This window comes from Drosophila melanogaster, chromosome 3L (assembly GCF_000001215.4).
Source record: "Drosophila melanogaster chromosome 3L".
NCBI lineage: Eukaryota > Metazoa > Arthropoda > Insecta > Diptera > Drosophilidae > Drosophila > Drosophila melanogaster.
Genome location: NT_037436.4, coordinates 9,509,601 through 9,532,033, shown reverse-complemented (window position 1 = coordinate 9,532,033; position 22,433 = coordinate 9,509,601). Strand labels below are relative to the sequence as shown.

Genomic DNA, 22,433 nt, shown 5'->3' with positions numbered 1-22,433 from the left:
ACATATTTCTTCATAAGTTCCTGCAACAGTAATCCCCGAGCCGAGCTCATCTTTGTGACCTCTAAAGCTGGCCGTTGATTTGACACTGCCTGGTCTTAAGTCCTGTTCCTGGCCAATCCTCCTTGTCCATAAATCAATCCATGGAGAATTTTGAAAGCATTAAAAGCATTACAAAGAACGCCATTTCGTGGTTGTTGTACTTCTAGCGTGCTGCTGTCGCTGTCATGTCTTTGTCATGTTGAACAAAAGCCGCCATGGCGGCAGCATTACGTATACGCCCTGTGGCCCAGTGGAGATATAGGGACTCACACATGCAAAGCGACATTTCCAGGCAACCGAATGAATGCGAGAATGAATGACTGAACGAGTGAATGGGCGGGAGGGGAGGGGTAAGAAGTATGTACTATGTAAGAATCCTTGGGCCATCTTTTGTCTGCCCGCTTTTCCGCTTTTCCTCAGGCGGCTGTGCTCTTTTCGCCAGGCACTTGATTGTTTTCCATGTATCTCCTTGATGCCAGCCATGTACACTGCGAAGAGATTCTGGTAACAATAGTTTGTATTATGTTTTTGAAATATTTTCAATGCGATATATTGAATTTTTCTCCCTTTTTTTTATTGGCTCTACTTGATTAATGCGTTCTACTTTTGAATATTACGTGATTACATAATTTTTATATGCCAAGTAATACATATCAGCATTTATTGATACATAGTCCTCACAGCGCAGAAAAACTTATACGACATACCAAGAAACTGAAATGCGTCAGAAATATATAAATATATACCATTGGATACTAGCTATAATATCGGCTACTTACGATGCTCATAGTTGGCATGGATAAGTCCAAGACAACTGTGGCTTTAAGGCAAACTGGCTTCTGGGATCGCATAGATATAAAAATTAAAATTTTCTTGAATCGTTTGTCGGAACCTAACCAATCCATATCGTATGCCGCATGGCCCACGTTTTCGCTCTAAAAAAAATTATGGGTTAGTAATATTTTTTTTTTATAGAATAGATATTTTTAACATACAGCATCTATTAACCTCTGGCTGAAGGAGCAAAGGAGATAGACCTCAAGCAGTACGGAAATCAGAAATAGCATCTGCTTGCAAAAATACTCTGGACTTAAAGCGATGGTTAATTGAACTCCCACCAGGCAGACCAGCAGCGCAGATGCAATAAAGTTTAGCAACAAGGGAATTCCAAAGACCTCGTTCATCAGATCAGTGAGTCTGAAAGTTTAATACTTTAATTTATGAATAATCAATTAATATATATATATTTTTTATCAACCAACCGAAGTATATCAATGTGATTGGCGACTAGGGACTGCAACTTCCTTATATCCTCCTTAGCTCCATTGGGTGCGTTATGGGCTTGAATCTTAAACTCCCTAAGAACCTTGGCCAGTCTTTCGTAGTGCATGATGACCTGCAGGACCACAGCGAAGATCATTAGGTCACCGGCAATGGATCCACATGTAGCCGTATATCCGGCCGACGACTGGTGAAAATAGCTTGGATAAAACAACCAGGAGTCGCGAAATTCCCAAGGTTCGAGTTGGTAAAACGGCATAATCTGCTTGGCATCCGGATAGTGGAGCAGCACTCTTTGAATGAAGTATATGAATAAGGGAATCAGAGCGTGAGCGAAATACATGATCATGAAGAGACCACCAAATCCCTTTGTGTATATATGGCAGCGTTTCAGCCAGGACTTCACAGCATATTCCTCTTGAACCTTTGCACTTGGCGACGGAAAGCAGGTCTCCAATTGCCTGACCAAAGCTGTCATTTTTGGCTTTTTTTTCATTACAGCACCTATCTTGGAGAGGCCCATGACCACAAAGGACACGTAGCTCAGTAAGATGCAGCTCTCGAGAAAATTTTCATTATCGCGTAACCTGTCCACCAGAGTCGCTACCTCGGCATAAAAACTAAACACCATATTAAACATATTCAATGCGAAATATATTTGAAACCAAATAGTTCGTTTTCGTCCAGTTTCATAGGGATCAATGCCCAAAGTATTGTAGAATTTCACAGCTAGCCTCAAAAAATCATCGACTTCGACATACTTTTCTTCAGGCATTTCCGCGACGTTATCCATTTTTCAGAATAGAATTTTTACACTTTCAATATGGTTTGAATAAACACTGATTGATACAGGAAAGAAATTTGGGTTCTTATAGGCCCAATGCAATGCAGAAACCGCAATATTTTCACGACCTTGAAAAGTTTACACCGAACGAATTTACAAATGAAATTTAGGATCGGGATATAGAAAATTTGTTGTAGTACTTATTCAAAGTGAATAAATTACATCAGGTACTTAAAAAATTTTTATTCTTCATATAATATTATGTTTTTGATAAATTTAGCCTCATAGTAATAACTATTGTGTAAGTATTTTCCATTAATATTAATAACTATTACAGGTGACTACTTTAGTGGCAAAACAAAGGCCAGTAATTGTTGGTCGACCACATACATCAATTACCTCAATTGCTAGGTATCTTATATATTTATACAACCTACGACCCACTTTCCAAAATACACTTGCTAACTACGTATATAGTTATAGTAAAATTTAAAATGGGTAAAGTATTTCTAGGCCTATTCAGAATCGCAAATGTACGCATTATATGTAGGCCGAATTTTTTCCAGTGCTCTATGACGACGAAAACGAGCTCGTCTCAGATCCTTAAGGGTCCTTTGCTCATTTATATGCATTTGGTCTGAAGGACACAATATCGGTAGATACTTGCTTTAAGAGCGTTACATTATTGTTTCATATCCGAAAGGTCAGCAAATGTCTTTTGGCTAAGATTGGATAGCATGCATGTAGCATACAACATGTACCACAAGGAGAGGCATCAAGAACGAAATCGAATCCGAAACTGAATACGAACCGAAACAAGCTTCATTTCGGTTTCATTGGCGAGCAAAACAAGTTTGACAGCTCTAAGGCAACTGGGCAACTGATAGATACAGATGAAGTAAGTTGGGGTTCTCGACTCTGCATTGCGCCGAAGTTCATTGCCATCATTCTATAAAAAGAAAAGAGGAGGGAAACCCAATATATATGTACAGATATATATGGATGTATATATGGTAAATGAGAGACGTTGGTGGAGCGTTGAAAGTGAAGATGCAAATTGCTGTCGCTATCAGCGGGCTTGAACTTGCGGAACAAGTTTCGGTTCTATTCAATCGGATAAAAGTAAAACCTAAAGATACAACTAGATGCGCTGGCCCCGCGCCGCAAAACTTTTCACATTCATAAATCGTATGCAGTCGTGCGAATTAAATAAAATGCCAGCTACCATTATCCCCATATCGAACCCACATAAATTGATGCTTGCTGCCACTGCATCGTCACAAATAAAACATTCATTGGATTGACATTTTAAAATGCATTCCATGCACACGGGCTGCCATAGAAACGGAGTGGTTGGCAAATGAAAATGGTACCGAAAATGGAAATGGAAAATGGTCGAAAATATGACAATGGAAAATGTATCTTTGCCATTTGAAATGGCATTGGGTGACCGCTGCCGCGGCGAAATGGCTGGAATAAAATTTATTTAAAACCTTTGTTATACGTTTCCTGGGATTATCACTGCTAATTAGCGAAATGATGTTTTCCATTCATTTGCGGAAGTGGCGTGTGGTACTGAATTTGCGAGCCAATTCACCGAATGATTTCATGTTGATATTTCAGATATACATACATTTAGTCAGCTTACAGGAAATTATAGTTATTAAATCTCTTTTTGCATATTTTTGATTTTCCAGGAACTTAGCAACATTAAAATGTGAGAAATTAATATTTTATAAACTAAATTTGTTTGATGAGTAAAAGTACTTTACAAAATGTATTCCGACCAAATCCCTCTACCAACACATTTATTCTCCCTCCTTTAATAGCAGCCAATCTAGATCCTCAAGAACCCTTTGAATTCCGACCATGTGAACTAGCAAAGGTTATCAAAGAGCAACTGAACCCAAGAAAATCGCCTGGCTACGACCTAATAACTCCAAGAATGCTCATTGAACTCCCAAAGTGTGCTATTCTTCACATCTGCCTGTTGTTCAACGCAATCGCCAAGCTTGGATACTTCCCTCAAAAATGGAAAAAGTCGACCATAGTAATGATTCCAAAGCCAGGAAAAGATAAAACGCAGCCATCATCATATAGACCGATAAGCTTACTAACATGTCTTTCAAAGCTGTTTGAAAAAATGCTACTCCTTCGGATTAGCCCTCATCTTAGAATAAACAACACACTTCCAACACATCAATTTGGCTTTAGAGAAAAACATGGAACCATCGAACAGGTCAACCGAATCACGTCAGAAATTCGTACTGCTTTTGAACATCGAGAATACTGCACAGCCATTTTTCTAGACGTCGCGCAGGCATTTGACAGAGTGTGGCTCGATGGACTTTTGTTTAAAATAATCAAGCTGTTGCCCCAAAACACACATAAGCTACTGAAGTCATACCTATATAACAGAGTGTTTGCAATAAGATGCGATACAAGCACTTCACGCGATTGCGCAATCGAAGCTGGAGTGCCGCAAGGCAGTGTACTGGGTCCAATCTTATACACCCTGTATACGGCGGATTTCCCCATAGACTACAATCTAACAACCTCCACGTTCGCTGATGATACCGCGATACTCAGTCGCTCGAAATGCCCAATAAAAGCCACGGCACTCCTATCCCGACACTTAACATCTGTAGAACGATGGCTTGCCGACTGGAGAATTTCAATAAATGTTCAAAAATGCAAGCAGGTTACCTTTACCTTAAACAAACAAACATGCCCACCACTGGTCTTGAATAACATATGCATTCCACAAGCCGACGAGGTAACATATCTGGGAGTTCATCTGGACAGGCGGCTCACTTGGCGCAAACATATAGAAGCCAAATCGAAACATCTTAAACTTAAAGCAAGGAACCTCCACTGGCTCATAAATGCTCGCTCTCCACTTAGTCTGGAGTTCAAAGCTCTTCTATACAACTCCGTCTTAAAACCTATCTGGACTTATGGCTCCGAGCTGTGGGGCAACGCATCCAGAAGTAACATAGACATTATTCAGCGAGCACAGTCAAGAATTCTGAGAATTATCACTGGAGCGCCGTGGTACCTTCGGAACGAAAACATACACAGAGACCTAAAAATCAAATTAGTAATCGAAGTAATAGCTGAGAAAAAAACGAAGTATAACGAAAAGCTGACCACCCATACAAATCCCCTCGCAAGAAAACTAATCCGAGTATGCAGTCAAAGCCGGCTGCACCGCAACGACCTCCCAGCCCAGCAATAAACTTATTAGGGCATTAATGAAAAAAAAAAAAACTATCACTAAGTGAAAGTTAATTAAGTTAGATTAAGATTTGAACACTTATTGTTAGTCTCTTAACACAAAGGGAAGATTCAATAAATAATAAAAATTAAAAAAAAAAAAAAAAAAAAAAAGTACTTTTAAACTGAAGTGTAGGCTTGTCAATTTATTCAATTAGCCTGTTCAATTAAATTTATTTTTTACCCTTTTTGGTTATTTCCTTAAGTTTACTTCATTTATATTATTAGGAAACCAATTTGAATAAATTTTTCTAAATGGCGAAACTTAAGTTACATGTTAACTGACAGCTAGAAAGGTTACAAACAAAATGAGAAAAAGATTTTCTACATTTTAAGAATAGAATCACGATGCTTAGCTTTTGATTAGATTAGCACCCCTTTCCCAATTTTGCACCACATTAAGCGCTTCATTACGCTCACATTCATCGTCCGACGTGATATTTCAATTGGCCCCCAGTTGGGGGACAAAAAGGTGTCCATAAATCCCCAGTGCTTAGAACCAGTCAGATATCGCAGCATCCGCACCTTAAACGCTTAGCTAACCGAAACTACAATGCGCATTCATATGCGCACTCACATTCACACTCACATTCGCATTCACACTCGCATTCAGTGGAAAAGTCGTAATGCATTGCACGTACGGAAACCTCGCCGTAAAATGACGGCGAACTAGCAGCGCTAAAAAGTGTAAGAAAATCAAGCAGCCAAATGGTGGGAAATTCGTAGGGATGGTGTGGGATCCGGGATCCTTTTCCCCCATCCTGAGGTGACCTGGCACATTTTGCTACTTAAAGCCACAGAAGCCACACGGCACACACACGCATACACACACACACAGCGAAGATGAGGCGACGTCTTTAGCACCGCCATTGTTGTTAATTTTGCAAGGCTGCCAGGCAACTCTGCGCCGGAAACGGAAACTAGAAGCACTTGCCTCGTCCTAGCTAATGTATCCGTGTGCGGGCGTGTGTGTATGTGTGTTTGGTAGTGTGTGTGTGTGTGTGCGGATGTGGGCACGTTGGTGTGTGAGCATTTACAGTTGAGTTATGGGCGTACATAAATAAAATGTCAGCGACAAAATGGCTGCCAAAGTTTTCTGCGGAAATTACCTGAACTACGTCGTTGACACAAAATTGAGCCAGCAGCACTTTGACTTTTTGCTTGACGTTTTGTCCTGCGTATCTGCGTATCACGTAATTTCGTGCACCTTTCAATTGAATTAAATGCGACCTGAGCCACGAAGCACAGTGTTTTTCGGGTTTTGAGTTTGATGAAGCGCTAAGCCTCCTGGAATTCCACAGTACCCATTTTATTCGACAATGAGCAGACAACAACATGGTGTAAGTCCATTAGCCCTGTCAAAATCAGGTTAAAAAAGGCTCAAACAAAGGTCGCAACCGCAGGCAACGACAAAAAAAAGGGTTCACTCTCATTCGAAACTTATCTATAAAATATTTACATTTTATTGCCAGTTTTTGAGTGTCTCTCTGGCTATATTTAAATTTTACATTAATCCCTTACTGGTGGGGGGGGGGGGGTTGGAATATTTAACCTACCCCAATTTGTATCACTTTCAGACCCTTTTTTTTCATAAGGTCGAAAATGGATTTTTTGGCTTTTGTGTGTGGTAAATTTGCTTTTGATTTGAATGAAAATGCAAATGTCTAGACCAAGTCGCTGGTCTTGAACAAATATTTTTACTAAACGGGTATTTTAAAGCAGCTTTGGGCACTCATCCGAAAGGCTAGCCGTTTGGAAGAATGTAATGCAATTGTTTGGCCATTGTTTTACGCTGCACTGACCAGGCCAACGAAAACAAAAAAAAGGCCAAGTAATATAAGGAAACCGTGCAACATTCTTTGATATTTATTTGCCTTCTTTTTACCCGCTTTGCCATTTTCAATTTACGTTTACAATAATTCAGCAAAACGTTCAAATGGCGTGCAATAAATGTGCAACAACACGAAATACGAAGGGAATTGCGAGAAGGATTTCTACCCACACACATACAATATTTATACATAAAATGTAAACTTTTTCCAGTTTCACTTTATTTTATTTGCACTTTATTGCACACAATGGCAATTTATGTTGCGCCATTCTCAACTCGAGCGTATAAAGTGTATATGTATAAAATGTGGGTTGCCAACTTCGGGGGTCATATGCTGGTCAGTGTAAAACAAATGCTGACAAGTGCAATTATCCCGGTCGGAGTTCGGTGTTCCGGACAAGTTCTGCCCTCATAATGAATGTAATGCCAGCAAATGGCAGTGTAAGTGCGGTATATTCCACTCCGGAATCGGAGTGTTTCAGCTTGCTAAATGGTCGGTGGTTTTCGCTGGCATTACTCGTAGGTGGTAAGCTTTTCTGGCGGAAAATTAATACCATTAAACAAAAAAAAACAAAAAACATCCTACACTTTGCGATTTAATTCTGGAATAATATTTGCTTTAAAAGTTGTTCGTAGTTTACTTTTAAGACGTGCAAAATGCTGACAAGCATGCTTTAGTGACATTATGCCACCATGCCACCTGTCACTACCTATAACACACCTCGTCTTAGCAACACCCACTAGTTGACAGGCAATACTTAGATGTTGGCATCCATAAAAGTTGGCTACCGTTTTAGCGCCTGTCCTAAATGAATTTATGTCACCGGCACTTCATTTAAATGGCCAAACAAAAAGAAAACATGGCGAAAGTAGAATAAACTCCAGTCTAATATTGCGAGCGTTGCATGCCGCAATCCGGCAAGTTTGCGTCTTGTGTCTGACATTAAATTAATTTGTTGCCTACAACTTTGCCGGCAGCAAATAGTGCCCATGGGTGGCCTTGCTCCATCTCAGTGGAGCTATAGCTATATGGCTCCGGATCGGACTCCAGTTTCCGTGGCTCCCGGAAAACTTGTTAAAGACGAAAGTAACAAGAAAAGTTTTAAATCATTCGCCAGTGCCAATGTCGCAAAACTTCGGCCCGAAAAGAGAGCAGCAACCAGGAAACAAAAAACCCAAAACAAAAATGGTAGATGGGTGATGGGAAATGGGTTTATGGGTTAGAAAGGGGCGTGTGTGTTATGGGTGTTGTAACTGCTAGCCATAACATTCTGGAAGGCGTGTCAAGGTTGTGTGGGCTCTACTACATCTATATATTTATATATATATACATATATGTATTTTTGTAACCAGACCAGCTGGCAAAATTATGGCGAAAATACAAGCAGCATACACAAAGCGGTAGAATCATACAAGTACTAAATCTTTGCCCTAATAGTCAACGCTTGGGGAAATGTTTATTGCTGTTTGTACTTAGCCAGTAACCCAAATTGATAACAAAAGTAAACTTCGCCATCTGTCCTTGGGCTGTGTTGCATCCTCAGTGAATTGTATTTGCTTGTGGTTGCTTGGCAAGCCATTGGATTAGAAAAGTTTCGACTGATTATCTCAGTTTGGCTTATAAGTCTCTGATTATTTTGGTACACAACTCTCTGGCAATTCATATTTAATTCAATGCGTATCATCTAGTTTTATTTTCGAATTTCAAGAAGAACTTAGAAATCACATATGCTTAAATCTATTTTGTGGCTTTCTTAAACGGCTTTACGCATCATTGGCAAACTTGACCCAAAATTGGAACACTATATATGTCATTGCCAGTTCCGCCATATCTTGCTCTATTTCACTTTGGGTTGCCACACATTGCTCAGCCATTAGCTGCAACTCGAACAATTTGTTGATCATTTTCCCTGCACTGTTAGATTTTTTCTATTTTTGGTTTTTCTTCAGCTTTGTGTCTCACACACTCCGCTGCGCACACGCACCTAAAACCCACACGCTTTTCCATCCACTTTTCCGCCTTCCTGCTTTTCCTCTTCGGCTGCAACTTCATTAAAAGCTCGACACTGTAGCGCAGTAAACCAATTACAAGTTGGAAGGGGGAAGCACACAAAATGTGATTAGAGTGCAATGCCGGGGCGGAAACAGCAGCTGCTTCTGCTGCGGAAAAACAGAGGATTCGAGGCGTAGGGGAGCAGGGGAGCGGAACAGGAACAGTAACAGGAGCAACCAGCAGGATGCAGCGGCTCCGCTCATTGCAGACACATAAACAATTTTACGAGCAAAATTTTATAAGCAACAAACGAGGATGGTGGCTTGTTAAATGATTTAGGGCCAGTCCAAAGGGTCGACAGTGTAAAAGTTTAGAACCCAAAGCATCTGCAATATGCTGCGACATGCACTTAAATCAATTTACTTCTGCCATTTGGTCGGAAGGAATCTCTCTCTCTCTCTCTTTTTGCAACTGCACAACAGAAAGTTGGCCAAGGAAATTATTAAATCGTGCACATCAACATCGGCATGTCCTGTTGCATGGGTAGTAAATTAAATTTGGCCCATAATATAGTACTAACATCACTGATGGAGCGGAAGTGGCAGGAACTGTTAAAAGTTGTGCATATTTTTAGAGACATTCATTGCAACACTTTCCCTTCTCGTGCCACCTATCCTTGCAGTTTCTTCGGGGTACGAAAACAATGTTGTCTTTGGCACACACATATTTACATACATATATATAGTAAGATTTTATAGTATCTCCTCTGGGGAGCATGTGGGCTTTTGTTCTGCTTGGCGGGTCATCGTGCAACTGCAGAAATTACCCAGCTTTCAGTAGCCTCCTCTTTTCCTTGCCCCATTCACTTACCCCATTGTTTCGAGTCCCCCCCCCCCCCCTATTTCCACTGTCATGTGTTTTTCCATTACCCACTGCAACACTTCCTGCGCCATTGTGAGATGACTTTTGTATGGCTCACATGACGACGCCTGTTTTCCGGCTCCTTTTTATCCCGCCGCCCCACCAACATTGTTGCCGCATCCTCGAATCTTTTCGTAACCGCATTTTCCTGCACATTTTACACATTTTCCCATGCACATTTAATTATGAACGCAATTTTCATTTGCATGTTGGTCCAAGCGCAGATTTTTGTCTTGCACAGGGAGAAAATTCTAGCTTGAATACGATTACAATTTGTGTATAACGAAGATAACGAATTTATTATAATGAAATCGATTATAAATAAATAATTATCCCAAATCTTATATAAACTATTTCTATTCAATACTACTTTATTAAATTTTTTTTACTGTACACAACTGCGCCTTGTAGCCTTAATTTCCATAGAAAGCTCAGATAAATCGGTTGTTAATTTAATCAGCCGAGTGCGTTTAGTCATTTAAGGACGATTAGTGTCATTGAACCTGTGCGAAAAGGAAGTGAAGCGTAAGTTGCAGAGTGGGTTGAACTTTCGCACATCTGATTAATTACCGCTGCCGCGCATCTCATTGGACGCACATTACGCATACGCACAGTTGCCTGCAAGATTGATGACATAGTGCCATCCGGCCCCGCCTCCATTTTTGATTGATTGTGTTCTCGCAGTCGTTTGTCCTGTGCAGCAGTATCCACCCGTCATCAGCCATGCAAGTCGCAACATCCTTTAGCTATTCATCAACAGCTGCCCGTCTAATCATGGCCAGAATGTTTTCATTCGCTCTCCCCAGGGATATTTCCATTTTTTCCTTTATTTCTCTTTTTTTTTAATTTGCCATTTTCCGCTGTTTGTCGGGCACATCGCATCGCATATGCTTTGCTCGATTTTTCCCCCCTTTTGCCGCACCCTTTTAATAAACTTTATTTTTCTAAGCACGTCGCGCTAAACAATTGCGCTGTCTCGAAACATTTTTGGCATTTGCCACAACTATTTGCGACAGCCTGACGCCTGCAGCTGAATTCGCCAGTTAATGCACTTAAATCTGATGAATTTCACGCACAAAATGAGCTACTACTCCGATTCTCTGAACATCCGACTCCTAATTAGCATGCAAACTTTAGCCAAAACTTGAGACGACAGTGAAAATAATGTAATATACTTGGTCTTCGTGTCGTGTTGGTCGTGTGTATTCCTGGCACGCGACGCCTTTCAAAGTTGGCATTAAATTTCAAATTAAATTGCTGCCTGCAATGCGATACACGAAGACGGGGTCGGACGGACAGGACTGCCACAAGGATGCTGGCAGGACATGTGTTAAAAATCAACGTCGGCAGCATTTGTCCCCATCACGTATACGTCACGTAGGCAACAGCAGCAACGAGAACTACACGCCAACTTGCCGATTGGATTTCAGATTAAAGCTTAAGCTTAAAGCCGAACGCAACGTGAAATTACGCATACGCCACGTGCAGCACATGTTGCGTTATAAAAATAAACTTCAAACATTCATTTGTGCACAGCGAGAAAAGACTTGACTTAGATAGATAAAAAAACTAGAACAGAAGTATTTAATACGATTTAATAGTATATCTCAGCATTGAGATCATTTACCTTTTATTCAGCATTTGTTGTACTTAGCAGGATTTCTTATCAGTGTGTAAATGTGCAAATATGGAGGCAGGATGCTCATGCATAAATCTCTTTTAACTAATCAGCAGCCTTCTGGGGTTAGCCAAAAGCAACTGACATAAAGTGAAAAGTTTAAACAGCACTCGAACTTCATAAAGTGCACACAAAAAACTCGACGGCATTCGCTGAGGATAACGGCCCTATACGGTGGCTGTCAAAATAAATATAATAAAGCGAGAAAACGTTGTCAGCATTTTGAAGGGGAAACTTGGCCGGTATGGGCACCAGCAAAATAAGAAGAAAAAAAACAAGGAGGATGGAAAAACCGGAAGAGGGAAATGTCAAAATATTTAACAACAAGCCCATCATCATCATCATCAGCAGCAGCATTGAAATGCCTGCCAAGGTGCAAATTCAATAAAGATAAAAAGTTTGTGGGCCAAAGTCTTTTCGGCCTGGATAACCTTATCGAGTCCTTGTCACGCCCGTCGCTCCTTCAAACATTTGCGTACGTACGATGGGAATTATTAAAAATTTGGCCTTTGTGGCGCATAAAATTCTGAAATTGTTGCCGCACAGCCAAATGAAACGAAACGAGACGTAGATGGTTTTCCAGTTCAGTGACAGCTTTTCATTTGTTTCATTTTCTTGCCGCCCCCAAAAACGTTATGACAATCGTATGGAACACCCAACCACATCCATGCATAGGAAAAACAAATGGGATCCGGGTCAAATGTGGAGGGTTCAGGGAATAAGTCGACACAAGTTTTATCTTTACGCTTGCCTGCGTTTTTGCGGTGCGTCGTCCCAAGTCGTCGGAAACAAAGGGCCACACAAAGTAAATTCCACGGCAATGAAGTGTAAAAATAACAAAAGCTGCTTTCTGCCCGTCCTTGCCCACCTCCTTCCCTAAAAAACAACGATTCTACCTGGTCTGGTCTGGTCTGTCGTCGTCCTGCAAGATTCTGCCCCACATAGTTGGAATTTAATTTCACAACAATAGCTTTTAAGCCCCTACCCGCCGTCCAAAGTTGACCAAACCGAAAGTTTTGGTTTTAGCATTTCCTTTAAAGTCACTCCGCTTCGTCTTTTAACGCACATTAAGCCCGAATGTATACTTTGTTCCTTGGCATTTCCCATTGAGTCGAGTTCCTTTGCCGTCCATTTCTTATGGCCATTTGGCTTTTTATTGACTCACACAGCGCGACTCCTTTTTTTGGGGGGACATTTTTTTGTGCTGGTCCTTCGGATTTGTGCTGCTTGTCACGTGGCCAAATGTTGAACTTACACACGGCGAGCAGGACTCTTATTTTTTATTATTCCAGTTTCCTAATTGGAGGCAACGCTGTACGTGTGCTTGGGGCAATTAAAATTGCTCACATCCGCACGTTCGTCCTTAAAGGCAATTAAATGGTTTTAATTAGTTTTAACGACAAGTATTTTGCACTCTCATTTGTCACTGGCCACCGAACAAATTGGTGGAATGGGAGGTGCTTAAGATGGAGATAAGTAAATTGTGGTTTGAAACTGTGGTCAAGGCATCTCAAACTAATTGGAGCCTTGAATGCTTCAATAAGCAAAGGAAAGCACTTAATTGGTGTTGTACCCAAGAAGCGATTTCATTTCATATCGTTTTACTCACCTAAAACAACTGGATGTTATACGTTTCTAAGCAATTTCTTTTATAGTAATTCAAGCATTTATTTTAATCTGAGTTTACTATTTAATAAGCCTATACAATTTTAGACTTCAGTTCTAGCTGCTTAAATGAGACTTGGCCTAGTTGAGCTCTAAATACATTGATATGTTGGCATTTAATATTAACTGACAAGCATAAGGATCCAATTTCTTAGCCTGAGTAAGCCAATTTCTCAGCCACCTATTCTAAGAAATGAGTAACAATCGACTTCAATATATTGAGAGTCAATTTCCAATGTTGCCATCTTCGTTCTTCACAGCCACCAGCCATCTAATCCTTATGGTATAACCTCATGTCATAGCCTCTATATATATTATGGCCTTCTTTCCACTTCCACAGGCTGACTGTCATGTTTGTTTGCCCGTGTTTGTCAAGTGTTTCGTATGCTGGTTGATATATGTATTTATATATATTGGCAACATGGGTCTCAGCTGCGTCTCAAACTTTTCTCCTTCTTCGCCTGAATATAACGGCCCTTCAGAAAAACATGTCAAGACACTTGTTGTCAATGAAAGATGTTCGAGTACCGATTTCATATTTTCCATTGCCCCCACGAAATCCACTTCAAAATAAACTGAAAAGCACTGAGTTCAAATCCACTCGAGATTAAACGAATGTTTATTGCATTTTATTAGCCACATCTAAATGGGAATCTGATTCATTTTTTTATGACCTCCTCTAATCACCATCAAAATGCGTCAATTAACATGCTCAGATAAACAGACTTTTACACTCAACGATACTCCACCAAAAATATGGCTATGAAAGCCCAAAAAAAAAACGTAATTGTTCATGAAGTAGAACAAAAAAAAGGAAAAACAATAAAGGACCACATGTTAGGCTGCCAGGACAACGAGGAGCACGATTTGTGTGGGCCAGAAACACGTTTAAGTGGAGAACAACAGTGGGGGCCGAAACGAGTGAGAGTCTGCCAAACAACAAAATTAACAAAGCTAAGAGGATGGAAAAAAATACACGAATATCCCAGACCCTCATAGGGATCACGATAGATGACGAGGACTTTGTCTAGATACACCTTTATCAATATTCATCTACTGCCGAGTTGGGACTGAAACATGGCAATTCAATCAGCGGAAAGCCCACAACAACCAGTCCCCCAAAATGGAAAAATACCCCAAAAAAAAAAAACATATTTGCCAAATCAAAAAGTGCACTCCAGTGCACAACACACATCCAGTCAACTACAATAAATTTTATTTTATAACCGCTGCACGTTGCCACGATGTATTGACCCCGCACAGATGAAAATGAAAATAGTTACAAAACTTTTAGACAAAATGAAAACCTCGAGTATCAAACGCATCAACAACAAAATTGTCTACTGGCTTATCACAGAGACGCAAAAAATGGAAAAAATGTAGAAAAGAAAAAAAATCGAAATATGAAATCGAGCGGAAGCCATTGCCAAAAACGTTGAATAGTAAAAAAAAAAACCTTATTCAAGGCAAATGCTGTGCCAACACCAATACGAAACTCTTTCGATTTCAACCAAATTGATAGGAGCAGCCACCTCCAAAGTAAATGTAAATGGATAGTGTTTTGGCAACTAGGATTCTTTTAAATAACCGAAATTGCTTCTGAGATTACTGCTTGGCCACTATGAATATGGGCATAGGCGCACACAATCAATCAAAAACATACAAGAACGGGCCTTTCGAATATCAGATACCCTCTGCTTAAGAAAAGCGACATTTGTACCAAATCACAAATCATGAATACAAAGCTTAACCCGTTTTTTCATACCCCGTCTTAAGCTACATCTTATCACATTCTCAGTGCCTCAGATAAACGACTTTCAAGGCTTTTTAAAGAAATGTTGAAAAGCATATGCCACACATGGTAGCAATGCAGTAGAGCAGAAATTCCTTTGCTTTGCCCCCAAAACACACACATAAACTTGGGGGGCCATATTACATTTTTCACGCCAGTAAAAACAAACTTGGACATGCTGATCAACTGCCAAAGCTTTAGAATGCCAGGAGTTGGCATGGTTTTTCTCCATCCGCTTTTCTTCATTTTCTTTTCTTTTTTTTTGGCAATTTCCTCTTTTGGACAGCGCCAGCCGGATGTGAGTTCGACTTGGTCACTCCCGAAAATTACTGAAATTATATATCCGTTTCCGTTTTAAGTTGGGATAACGGCCATCGTGCTTTGTGCCCAATTTGGACAGGCATATCGAGTTATTTATTGGCACATTTCACCCTTGCTCCAATAGCAAAAATTTTGAAACATAATTTATGGCACATCGCGCATACGCCGCATTGCACACGCATGTGTGTGTCGGCACAGGATGGCCGAAATGAGAAACAGTTTTGAAACAATTTTTCACTCGATATATGTATATATGAACTGGGTCGGCAGTTGTAATCCCTTAAGCCTACGCAAGTCAATTTGCAGCCATCGAGCATCGAAGTTGTAGGACAATTGTCCAAGCAATCAGCAGGCAAATTGTCAAAGCAACTAATCTTCGCCTTAGGGTTCACGTACCGAAATAAGCACATACTTGCAATTTTCTTTAAATTCTTTCATTTCTTAAAAATGTAGGTAAGTTATCTTATGAATTCTTTATATATTTGTCGTGTACCTTTTATGCATTGAAAAACATTTTAGACCTATTTTTTTCTATGTGCCTCGTAGTCATTTCCAAAATGGTTACCCATTCGAATCGAATGCATCACTTCTTCGTCCAAAGGACAAAAGATCAGTTAAGTGGCAACTTTTCTTCCGGAGAATCTGGCCATGGCCGTAATCATGACGACAAATTGCCCGGCCGGAGGCAATAATGATTAATAATGAGGCAGCAGTAGCAGTTGCAGTTGCTATGCCGCCGGAAAATGGCCAAAGTTTGTACCGCCGCTTGTGGCTTTATTAAAATAAATAACTCTGGCTAAGGCAGTTGAGGCGAAGATAAACGCGACGCGACACGACCCTTGCTGCCACTTCCGCTTCCGTTATGAATAATAAACTTGAACGGCGCTCAAAGTTTACCGATGCCCGGGGGCGAAGTTATAATTTGTCTAATTAAAAGTTTACCTGATTAACCTGGCGGCCAACAAGGTCAGTTGGTGAGTGCAACAAAGCGTTTTGCTGCCCAAGACAACTAAACAAATCAACGGGATGGTGCAAATTCAAGCTTTCTAGTATGGGAAAATGGGGAAAATAGTAGCAGTTTAGCAACTTTGTTTGTGGTTCCTGAAATTGACCCAATACCTGGGGTCACGTTACTTCTGCTGCTGTGGCACATATCAACCTAATGCACATTGTTTTGCAGCTTTCTCCATTTTCTGTGCCACTTCACGTGCATTTTATTGCCAAAGTTTTGCCGGTCATGTCCTGCGGAGTTGTCATGTGCGGTAAGCCAAGAAAATTGTTGTACCAACTATTCGCACTACGAAAAGACAAAATACGCGAAGGAAGTTGTTTTAAAATGATTTCATTTAGATACATAGCTCATATTGGTAAAATTTTATTTGCTTCATTCAACTATGAGAATATCATAAACAATTTGGAAAATGTAACTAAATAGCTACGCTTATTAGACCTGTTTTTATTTGCAGGATAATCTATACATATATAACATTTTATGATTACAATGCAGATTGCTATTTAAGTGTTTAAGTGTTTTTTCAATCGAATAATTTTGAAAATTGATTTTTAATTGGCGCTCTAAACGTATGCCGATAGTTTTTACCTCAATTGAAAATAGCAAGGCATGGCGAGAGGTCTTGTAATTGGAATTTGTTGGACTTTACTATGGTCAATATTCGTAGCTGGAGATTTTCAATTGCAAAATGTGATTTGCGAGTCATTTGACAACGCGATTACGAACTTCAGCCGCTGCGAGATGAAGTTCATTCGAAGGGGCGTGGCTGCCTTCTATATGGTTTGGAAACTTTACAATGTGCCAATCAAGAGCGTGGACATAAATGTCGCATTGTACAAGAAATCGAACGGATATCGACCATTTCTCTTTAACCAGACCCTGGATTTTTGCTACTACATGCGGAATCCGCGAGCTCATCCATTGATCTATATGATGCACAAGGTATTTATGCAAGCATCCAACATAAATCACTCCTGTCCATATGATGTAAGTATCAAAAGATAACATTAAAAAAAAAAGTATCAAAAGTAATAAGTAAATTGAAAAAACAGCACGATTTAATAATCAATGAGTTTATCTACAAGAAGAACGACTTGAAAGATCTGCCCATACCGAATGGCGATTACATGATAAGAGTGAAAGTGGCATTTGACAAGGAATATCGAACATCCATCAAGATTTACGCAAAGAGAACGGATTGACATTAAGTTGAAAATTGAAATTTCATATTTAAAATTACTATTAAACTAGAATATACTAACCTGTTAATTCACTCAATATAACCATAGCTGAAGAATAAACAAATGTTCTATTAAAAGCTTAGCTAATTATGCCGGTGCATATTTCAATTTATATTTAAATTTGCATTCCACATTTCGGTCTGTATAATTAATTTTCAAGTGTTTTTTAATTGCTGCCTCTAATTCATTATAAATTAGAAGATCGTATTCCATTAAAACCTCAAACTTCGATAGTTCAGCATGACGAGAGGTGTTGGCATTGGCATTTTGGTCACTTTACTGTGGCCCATACTCATCGATGGACGCTTTCATTTCAAAAACACGGTGTGTGAGTCCTTGGACACTGCAAATTCGGACTTTAAACGGTGTGAAATGAAGGTCATTGGACGGGGCGTGTCCGCCTTCTATATGATTTGGAAATTTTATTCGGTGCCAATTGCTAGTTTCGAACTCAACTTGTCCTTCAACAAAAGATCGAACGGATACCGACTTTATCTCTTCAATCAGAGCCTGAATTATTGCTACTATATGAAGAGTAATTTTTGTGTACATTGAATATAAACTAATAATTCCAAAAACTTAATCAATGCATAAAAAATATATTTTTTACACACTTTGATTACCAATAATAAAGTAATTGAGAAATACTTTCATCGCTCACTGTTAAAACACATCTAAGTTCAAATCTTTGTTTACGTCAAATTACTCGGACTGCTTAATTTAGTTATAATGGCAGTGAATTATCTATTCGAAATAACAACAAATTGTCACCAAAACCGCCACACTCAACATGAAGTTTTTGGCCATTACAAACGTGTTTTTGACTATAATACTATTTTCTAGCACACTAGGAGCTCATTTTCGGTTCACCAACTTTAAGTGCATAAGTCTGGATCCGGAGTTTGCGGTGGTCAAGGAATGCATTCTGAAGATGGTGCGTCGCAGTGTTGTGGGAATAAATTTTCACATAGCGATTAAATACAGCCAACCGATCAATAAAATTGAGTTCAACCTTAGTATATTTCGAAAATCAAATATGTACAGATTGTTCTTGGTTAACCACACCATCGACTTTTGCTATTACATGCGCAGACCAGAGCAATATCCGATATTCTATATGTTTCACGATTCCCTAATGGCAGCCACCAATGCCAACCACTCGTGTCCATATACAGTAAGTACAAACATGTATCTCAATTGTTATTTCACGTCAAGTAACACCATAACACCATATTTTATGCCCACAGGAGAAGGATATTTATGTGAAGAAAATGACTTTCAACGATAAGACGCTGAAGGATCTGTTATCCTTTTTACCTGTTGGTGAATACAAACTTGTGGTGTCTGTTGGGGCTTTTGGAGTCTGGCGATTGCAGGTCAACTTGTTTGGAGTGCGTGATTAATAATGGGATTGTTAAAATAATAACCAAAACAGTTTAAAATTAAGTCGATCTGAGATCAGAAAAATCAATATTAAATAATCAAAGCAAACCAGCCGTCAAATCGGACTACAGCGTAGTCATCCATCGATGAGGCAACATGAAAGAACAGCTATTAAGTTTAGTGCTCCCGTTACTCATCATATTGGATTGTAGCCAGGGGAGGGTGTTCAGAGTCAGCAAGATGGAGTGTCGATCCTTGGATCCATCGTTCACCTACTTTAAGACTTGTAAAGTGGTTCGCAGGGAAAATGGTCGAGCTGCTCTCTATGTTAGTGAGGTGTTTCTCTACAAAGATCCAATTGATGATATCGTTGTAAGTTGAAAAGTAAACATTTCTGAAGAAATAAATGAATACCTATTTTACAGCTTAACCTTGGTGTTTTTAGAATAGCTAAAAATCGTCGTTTTCAGTTCCTGAATGAGACTTTGGACTATTGTCTTTTTAGTCGGCAGTATTTGGCCAGTGGATTTTTTGGATTTCTGATGACTCCACTGTTGAGAATCTCAAACTTGAATGCTACATGTCCGCTTCAGGTGAGATCGAATGGGTTGATGATTGATTTTTGTCATTGATGGTATAACCTTTAGCAAAATATAACTTTCAACGGCTTTTCTGTTGATGAAAACACAATAAAGGAGATTCCAATTCCAAACGGTGTTTACATGTTCCACTTGCGATCGTCCCTGATGAAAAAATGGCGGACAGACGTGAAAGTCTATGCTACGCGAGTTAATAATTATTCGGAATAACTGATAAATTGGTTTACATACTTAATAGCTCAATCTAATAAAGGTCTACAGTATTTCTTACATTGGAACTACATCTTAAATGTATTCAATATTTGACACAACATTGGTATACGTATACGTACTGTATAACACTTACATTGAAATTACATTTCATGCAATATACATTCGACACAGCACTTTCAGGCACATCATTAGAAAAGACGCCACTTTGAGAAGTTGAAGTTGAGAAGAAGAAGTATCGTAAAAAATTAAATATTTTCCGCAATGGGATTGTATTTTAACTAATTAAAAGTTTTTTCTTATTTTTTTTCCATACATTAATTACATTTAAAACTTTTGCTTAGTTAACCACTCATAAATTTCATAATGTATAATTACATGTCAAATCTCTAGTGGTTAGCGATAGAGTGACCGTTTAGTTTCCGTGGTAGGATTATGTGTATTTCTATCAAACACTTTGGTCACACTACCTTCACCCCTCTTTCTTTTTCTAAACGTGAGCAAAACCGTAAGTACAAAATATGAGCTCCGCAAAAACTTTGAAAAAGTACATGATAATGTTCAAGATAAAGAACAAATTCGCCTACTTAGGTCTGAATCGATTGTTGGTACGCTGAATATTTCAAAGTTTTTGCGAAATAGACTGACGATGGTGCAGATACGCAGTGATTTCCGAACCGAATTTAACCTAACTTTTGCCTTGCAGTGCTCGGTTGAATTGTCGGAACCATGGTGAACGGCCGCATACCCTCGGTCTTCTCGAAGACCTACGTGACTCCCCGTCGCCCCTATGAGAAGGCGCGTCTGGACCAGGAGTTGAAGATCATCGGCGAGTATGGTCTGCGCAACAAGCGCGAAGTGTGGCGCGTCAAGTACGCCCTGGCTAAGATCCGTAAGGCCGCTCGTGAGCTGCTGACCCTCGACGAGAAGGACGAGAAGCGTCTGTTCCAGGGTAAGTACCAGGCACACACATATATTCAGTCGAACTTCCTCAAACAGCAGCCTACTAGTTCCCGACTTTTAGAGCCACTTCTAAACTTTGTTAATTGCTTTGATTAATCGTAATTAATTAGTCGTAACAACCCACGTGTAAAGCTGTTGACCGGATTTATTCCATTGTATATTGCAAAATTGCATGTTTAAATGTCTAGACAGTATGTATATGCGAAGGAAGTTCGACTGCATAATCCAATTAGTTGCCCTGACCTGATGAACTGTATTAAAAAATATATTCTGACACTTCTTGTCTGATAAAATACGTTGACGTTAACAAATACACACTGAAGAGAATTCTTCGCTAGAACTAGCGATTGCATTTTGAAACTTCCATTGATTGTGTACCCATTTTACCCACAGGTAATGCCCTGCTGCGCCGTCTGGTCCGTATCGGTGTCCTGGACGAGTCCCGCATGAAGCTCGATTACGTGCTGGGTCTGAAGATTGAGGACTTCTTGGAGCGTCGTCTGCAGACGCAGGTGTTCAAGCTGGGACTTGCCAAGTCCATCCATCATGCTCGCGTCCTGATCCGTCAGCGTCACATTCGGTAAATATCGCTTGGACAGGCGACAACATCGTCGCCAGGCTCTCTCAGATATAAACTCTGTTCTGTTCAGTAAGACCACTTGGGAGTCGAACAGGCGCCAATGCTTGTACCGACTCTCAACGTCTGTAGATTGCGCATGTGACTCCGTTCACACCAATCGAAAATGCAAAATGCCCGCCTAGCGTAAGTTGCACTGAACGTTTTTTGTTGAACCCAACATACATAGCAGCCACCATTCCGATGGTTATCATAAAGCAGAGCTTAACTAATCCAAATATGGTGTTCTTCTTCCGTTTGTTTTCACAGTGTCCGCAAGCAGGTGGTCAACATCCCGTCGTTCGTCGTGCGCCTGGACTCCCAGAAGCACATCGACTTCTCCCTGAAGTCGCCCTTCGGCGGCGGCCGTCCCGGTCGCGTCAAGAGGAAGAACCTGAAGAAGAACCAGGGCGGTGGCGGTGGAGCTGCTGAAGAGGAGGAGGACTAAGCAGTGGTAGCCAGCTGTAGCCAAGACAAATACATGGCGCAGACTTGATAAAAATCCGTTTGCTTTACACAAATAAATGTAAAAATACACGAAGTTGAATGTGTTTCAATGCGCATGTTTGTTTATAGAATGGGTTAAGCCGAAGATGATATCGAAATATATGCAAATAAGACATTGAAGTTTTAAACAAAAACAAAAAAAGTTATATGGTTAATGTAAAGATTATTTTCTTTTTTAATATTGCTGAAATAAAAAAAAGCAGTATTTATCGATACCCGGTCAGAGCTGCAATTCCAGATAAGGCTCCAGTGTGCCCAGAGAAGTAATCTAACGAAATGCTGCCGTTATCAACTTAGTACTCGTTATTTCCCGAGCTTTCG

At 39.9% G+C, this 22,433-nt stretch overlaps 5 protein-coding genes, 2 non-coding genes and 1 pseudogene across 10 annotated transcripts, besides 1 other annotated feature; 6 read left to right on the top strand and 2 right to left on the bottom strand.

Annotated features, from left to right (window-relative positions):
- Positions 1 to 647: 647 nt before the first annotated feature.
- Or67a (Odorant receptor 67a) lies at positions 648 to 2,967 on the bottom strand. The gene is made up of 5 exons (NM_079281.4): positions 2,866 to 2,967; positions 1,302 to 2,232; positions 1,035 to 1,236; positions 819 to 974; positions 648 to 753 (listed from the first exon to the last, which is right to left on the bottom strand). The coding sequence occupies exons 2-5, from the start codon at positions 2,111 to 2,113 to the stop codon at positions 700 to 702; spliced, it is 1,224 nt and encodes a 407-aa protein (NP_524005.2). The 5' UTR covers positions 2,114 to 2,232; positions 2,866 to 2,967; the 3' UTR covers positions 648 to 699.
- A 904-nt stretch (positions 2,968 to 3,871) lies between these two features.
- Positions 3,872 to 5,493: a mobile genetic element.
- Positions 5,494 to 6,489: 996 nt separating this feature from the next.
- On the top strand, positions 6,490 to 17,915 carry CG33700 (uncharacterized protein). The gene is made up of 4 exons (NM_001031950.3): positions 6,490 to 6,720; positions 16,762 to 16,843; positions 17,048 to 17,580; positions 17,646 to 17,915. Exons 3-4 carry the CDS (start codon positions 17,203 to 17,205, stop codon positions 17,793 to 17,795), a joined length of 528 nt encoding a protein of 175 aa, NP_001027121.3. The 5' UTR covers positions 6,490 to 6,720; positions 16,762 to 16,843; positions 17,048 to 17,202; the 3' UTR covers positions 17,796 to 17,915.
- Positions 17,916 to 18,074: 159 nt separating this feature from the next.
- CR33701 lies at positions 18,075 to 18,389 on the top strand (annotated as a pseudogene).
- Positions 18,390 to 18,624: 235 nt separating this feature from the next.
- CG33702 (uncharacterized protein) lies at positions 18,625 to 19,237 on the top strand (the record flags this gene model as incomplete). Its single annotated transcript, NM_001031949.1, has 2 exons — positions 18,625 to 19,008; positions 19,082 to 19,237. The coding sequence occupies 2 exons, from the start codon at positions 18,625 to 18,627 to the stop codon at positions 19,235 to 19,237; spliced, it is 540 nt and encodes a 179-aa protein (NP_001027120.1).
- A 136-nt stretch (positions 19,238 to 19,373) lies between these two features.
- CG33703 (uncharacterized protein) lies at positions 19,374 to 20,026 on the top strand (the record flags this gene model as incomplete). Its single annotated transcript, NM_001031948.1, has 3 exons — positions 19,374 to 19,589; positions 19,643 to 19,810; positions 19,865 to 20,026. 3 exons carry the CDS (start codon positions 19,374 to 19,376, stop codon positions 20,024 to 20,026), a joined length of 546 nt encoding a protein of 181 aa, NP_001027119.1.
- Positions 20,027 to 20,502: 476 nt separating this feature from the next.
- Positions 20,503 to 22,241, top strand: RpS9 (Ribosomal protein S9). 4 transcript variants are annotated; one of them, NM_079280.4, is made up of 4 exons: positions 20,503 to 20,534; positions 20,733 to 20,978; positions 21,383 to 21,569; positions 21,876 to 22,144. In NM_079280.4, the coding sequence occupies exons 2-4, from the start codon at positions 20,756 to 20,758 to the stop codon at positions 22,051 to 22,053; spliced, it is 588 nt and encodes a 195-aa protein (NP_524004.2). In that variant the 5' UTR covers positions 20,503 to 20,534; positions 20,733 to 20,755; the 3' UTR covers positions 22,054 to 22,144. The 4 variants fall into 4 exon arrangements, with proteins under 4 accessions (NP_524004.2, NP_729507.1, NP_001287008.1 ...); NM_168351.2 differs by having other exon boundaries at positions 21,383 to 21,752; NM_001300079.1 differs by lacking the exon at positions 20,503 to 20,534 and having other exon boundaries at positions 20,729 to 20,978; positions 21,876 to 22,241.
- asRNA:CR45874 (antisense RNA:CR45874) lies at positions 21,145 to 22,017 on the bottom strand. Its single transcript, NR_133197.1, has one exon.
- Positions 21,227 to 21,314, top strand: snoRNA:Me28S-G3253. The gene has a single exon (NR_003863.1). It is a non-coding gene; the product is annotated as a snoRNA:Me28S-G3253 (small nucleolar RNA).
- Positions 22,242 to 22,433: the final 192 nt, after the last annotated feature.

What these genes read in the sequence shown, in the direction of transcription:
- Or67a (NM_079281.4), bottom strand. Translation starts at nt 2,113, where the DNA reads ATGGATAACGTCGCGGAAATGCCTGAAGAAAAGTATGTCGAAGTCGAT. An exon ending in AATCACATTGATATACTTCG is followed by an intron (nt 1,237 to 1,301) that starts GTTGGTTGATAA and finishes TTAAACTTTCAG; the next exon opens with ACTCACTGATCTGATGAACG. An exon ending in CCATGCCAACTATGAGCATC is followed by an intron (nt 754 to 818) that starts GTAAGTAGCCGA and finishes GACGCATTTCAG; the next exon opens with TTTCTTGGTATGTCGTATAA.
- CG33700 (NM_001031950.3), top strand. Translation starts at nt 17,203, where the DNA reads ATGGCGAGAGGTCTTGTAATTGGAATTTGTTGGACTTTACTATGGTCA. An exon ending in ATCACTCCTGTCCATATGAT is followed by an intron (nt 17,581 to 17,645) that starts GTAAGTATCAAA and finishes TTGAAAAAACAG; the next exon opens with CACGATTTAATAATCAATGA.
- RpS9 (NM_001300079.1), top strand. Translation starts at nt 20,756, where the DNA reads ATGGTGAACGGCCGCATACCCTCGGTCTTCTCGAAGACCTACGTGACT. An exon ending in CGAGAAGCGTCTGTTCCAGG is followed by an intron (nt 20,979 to 21,382) that starts GTAAGTACCAGG and finishes TTTTACCCACAG; the next exon opens with GTAATGCCCTGCTGCGCCGT. An exon ending in ATCCGTCAGCGTCACATTCG is followed by an intron (nt 21,570 to 21,875) that starts GTAAATATCGCT and finishes TTGTTTTCACAG; the next exon opens with TGTCCGCAAGCAGGTGGTCA.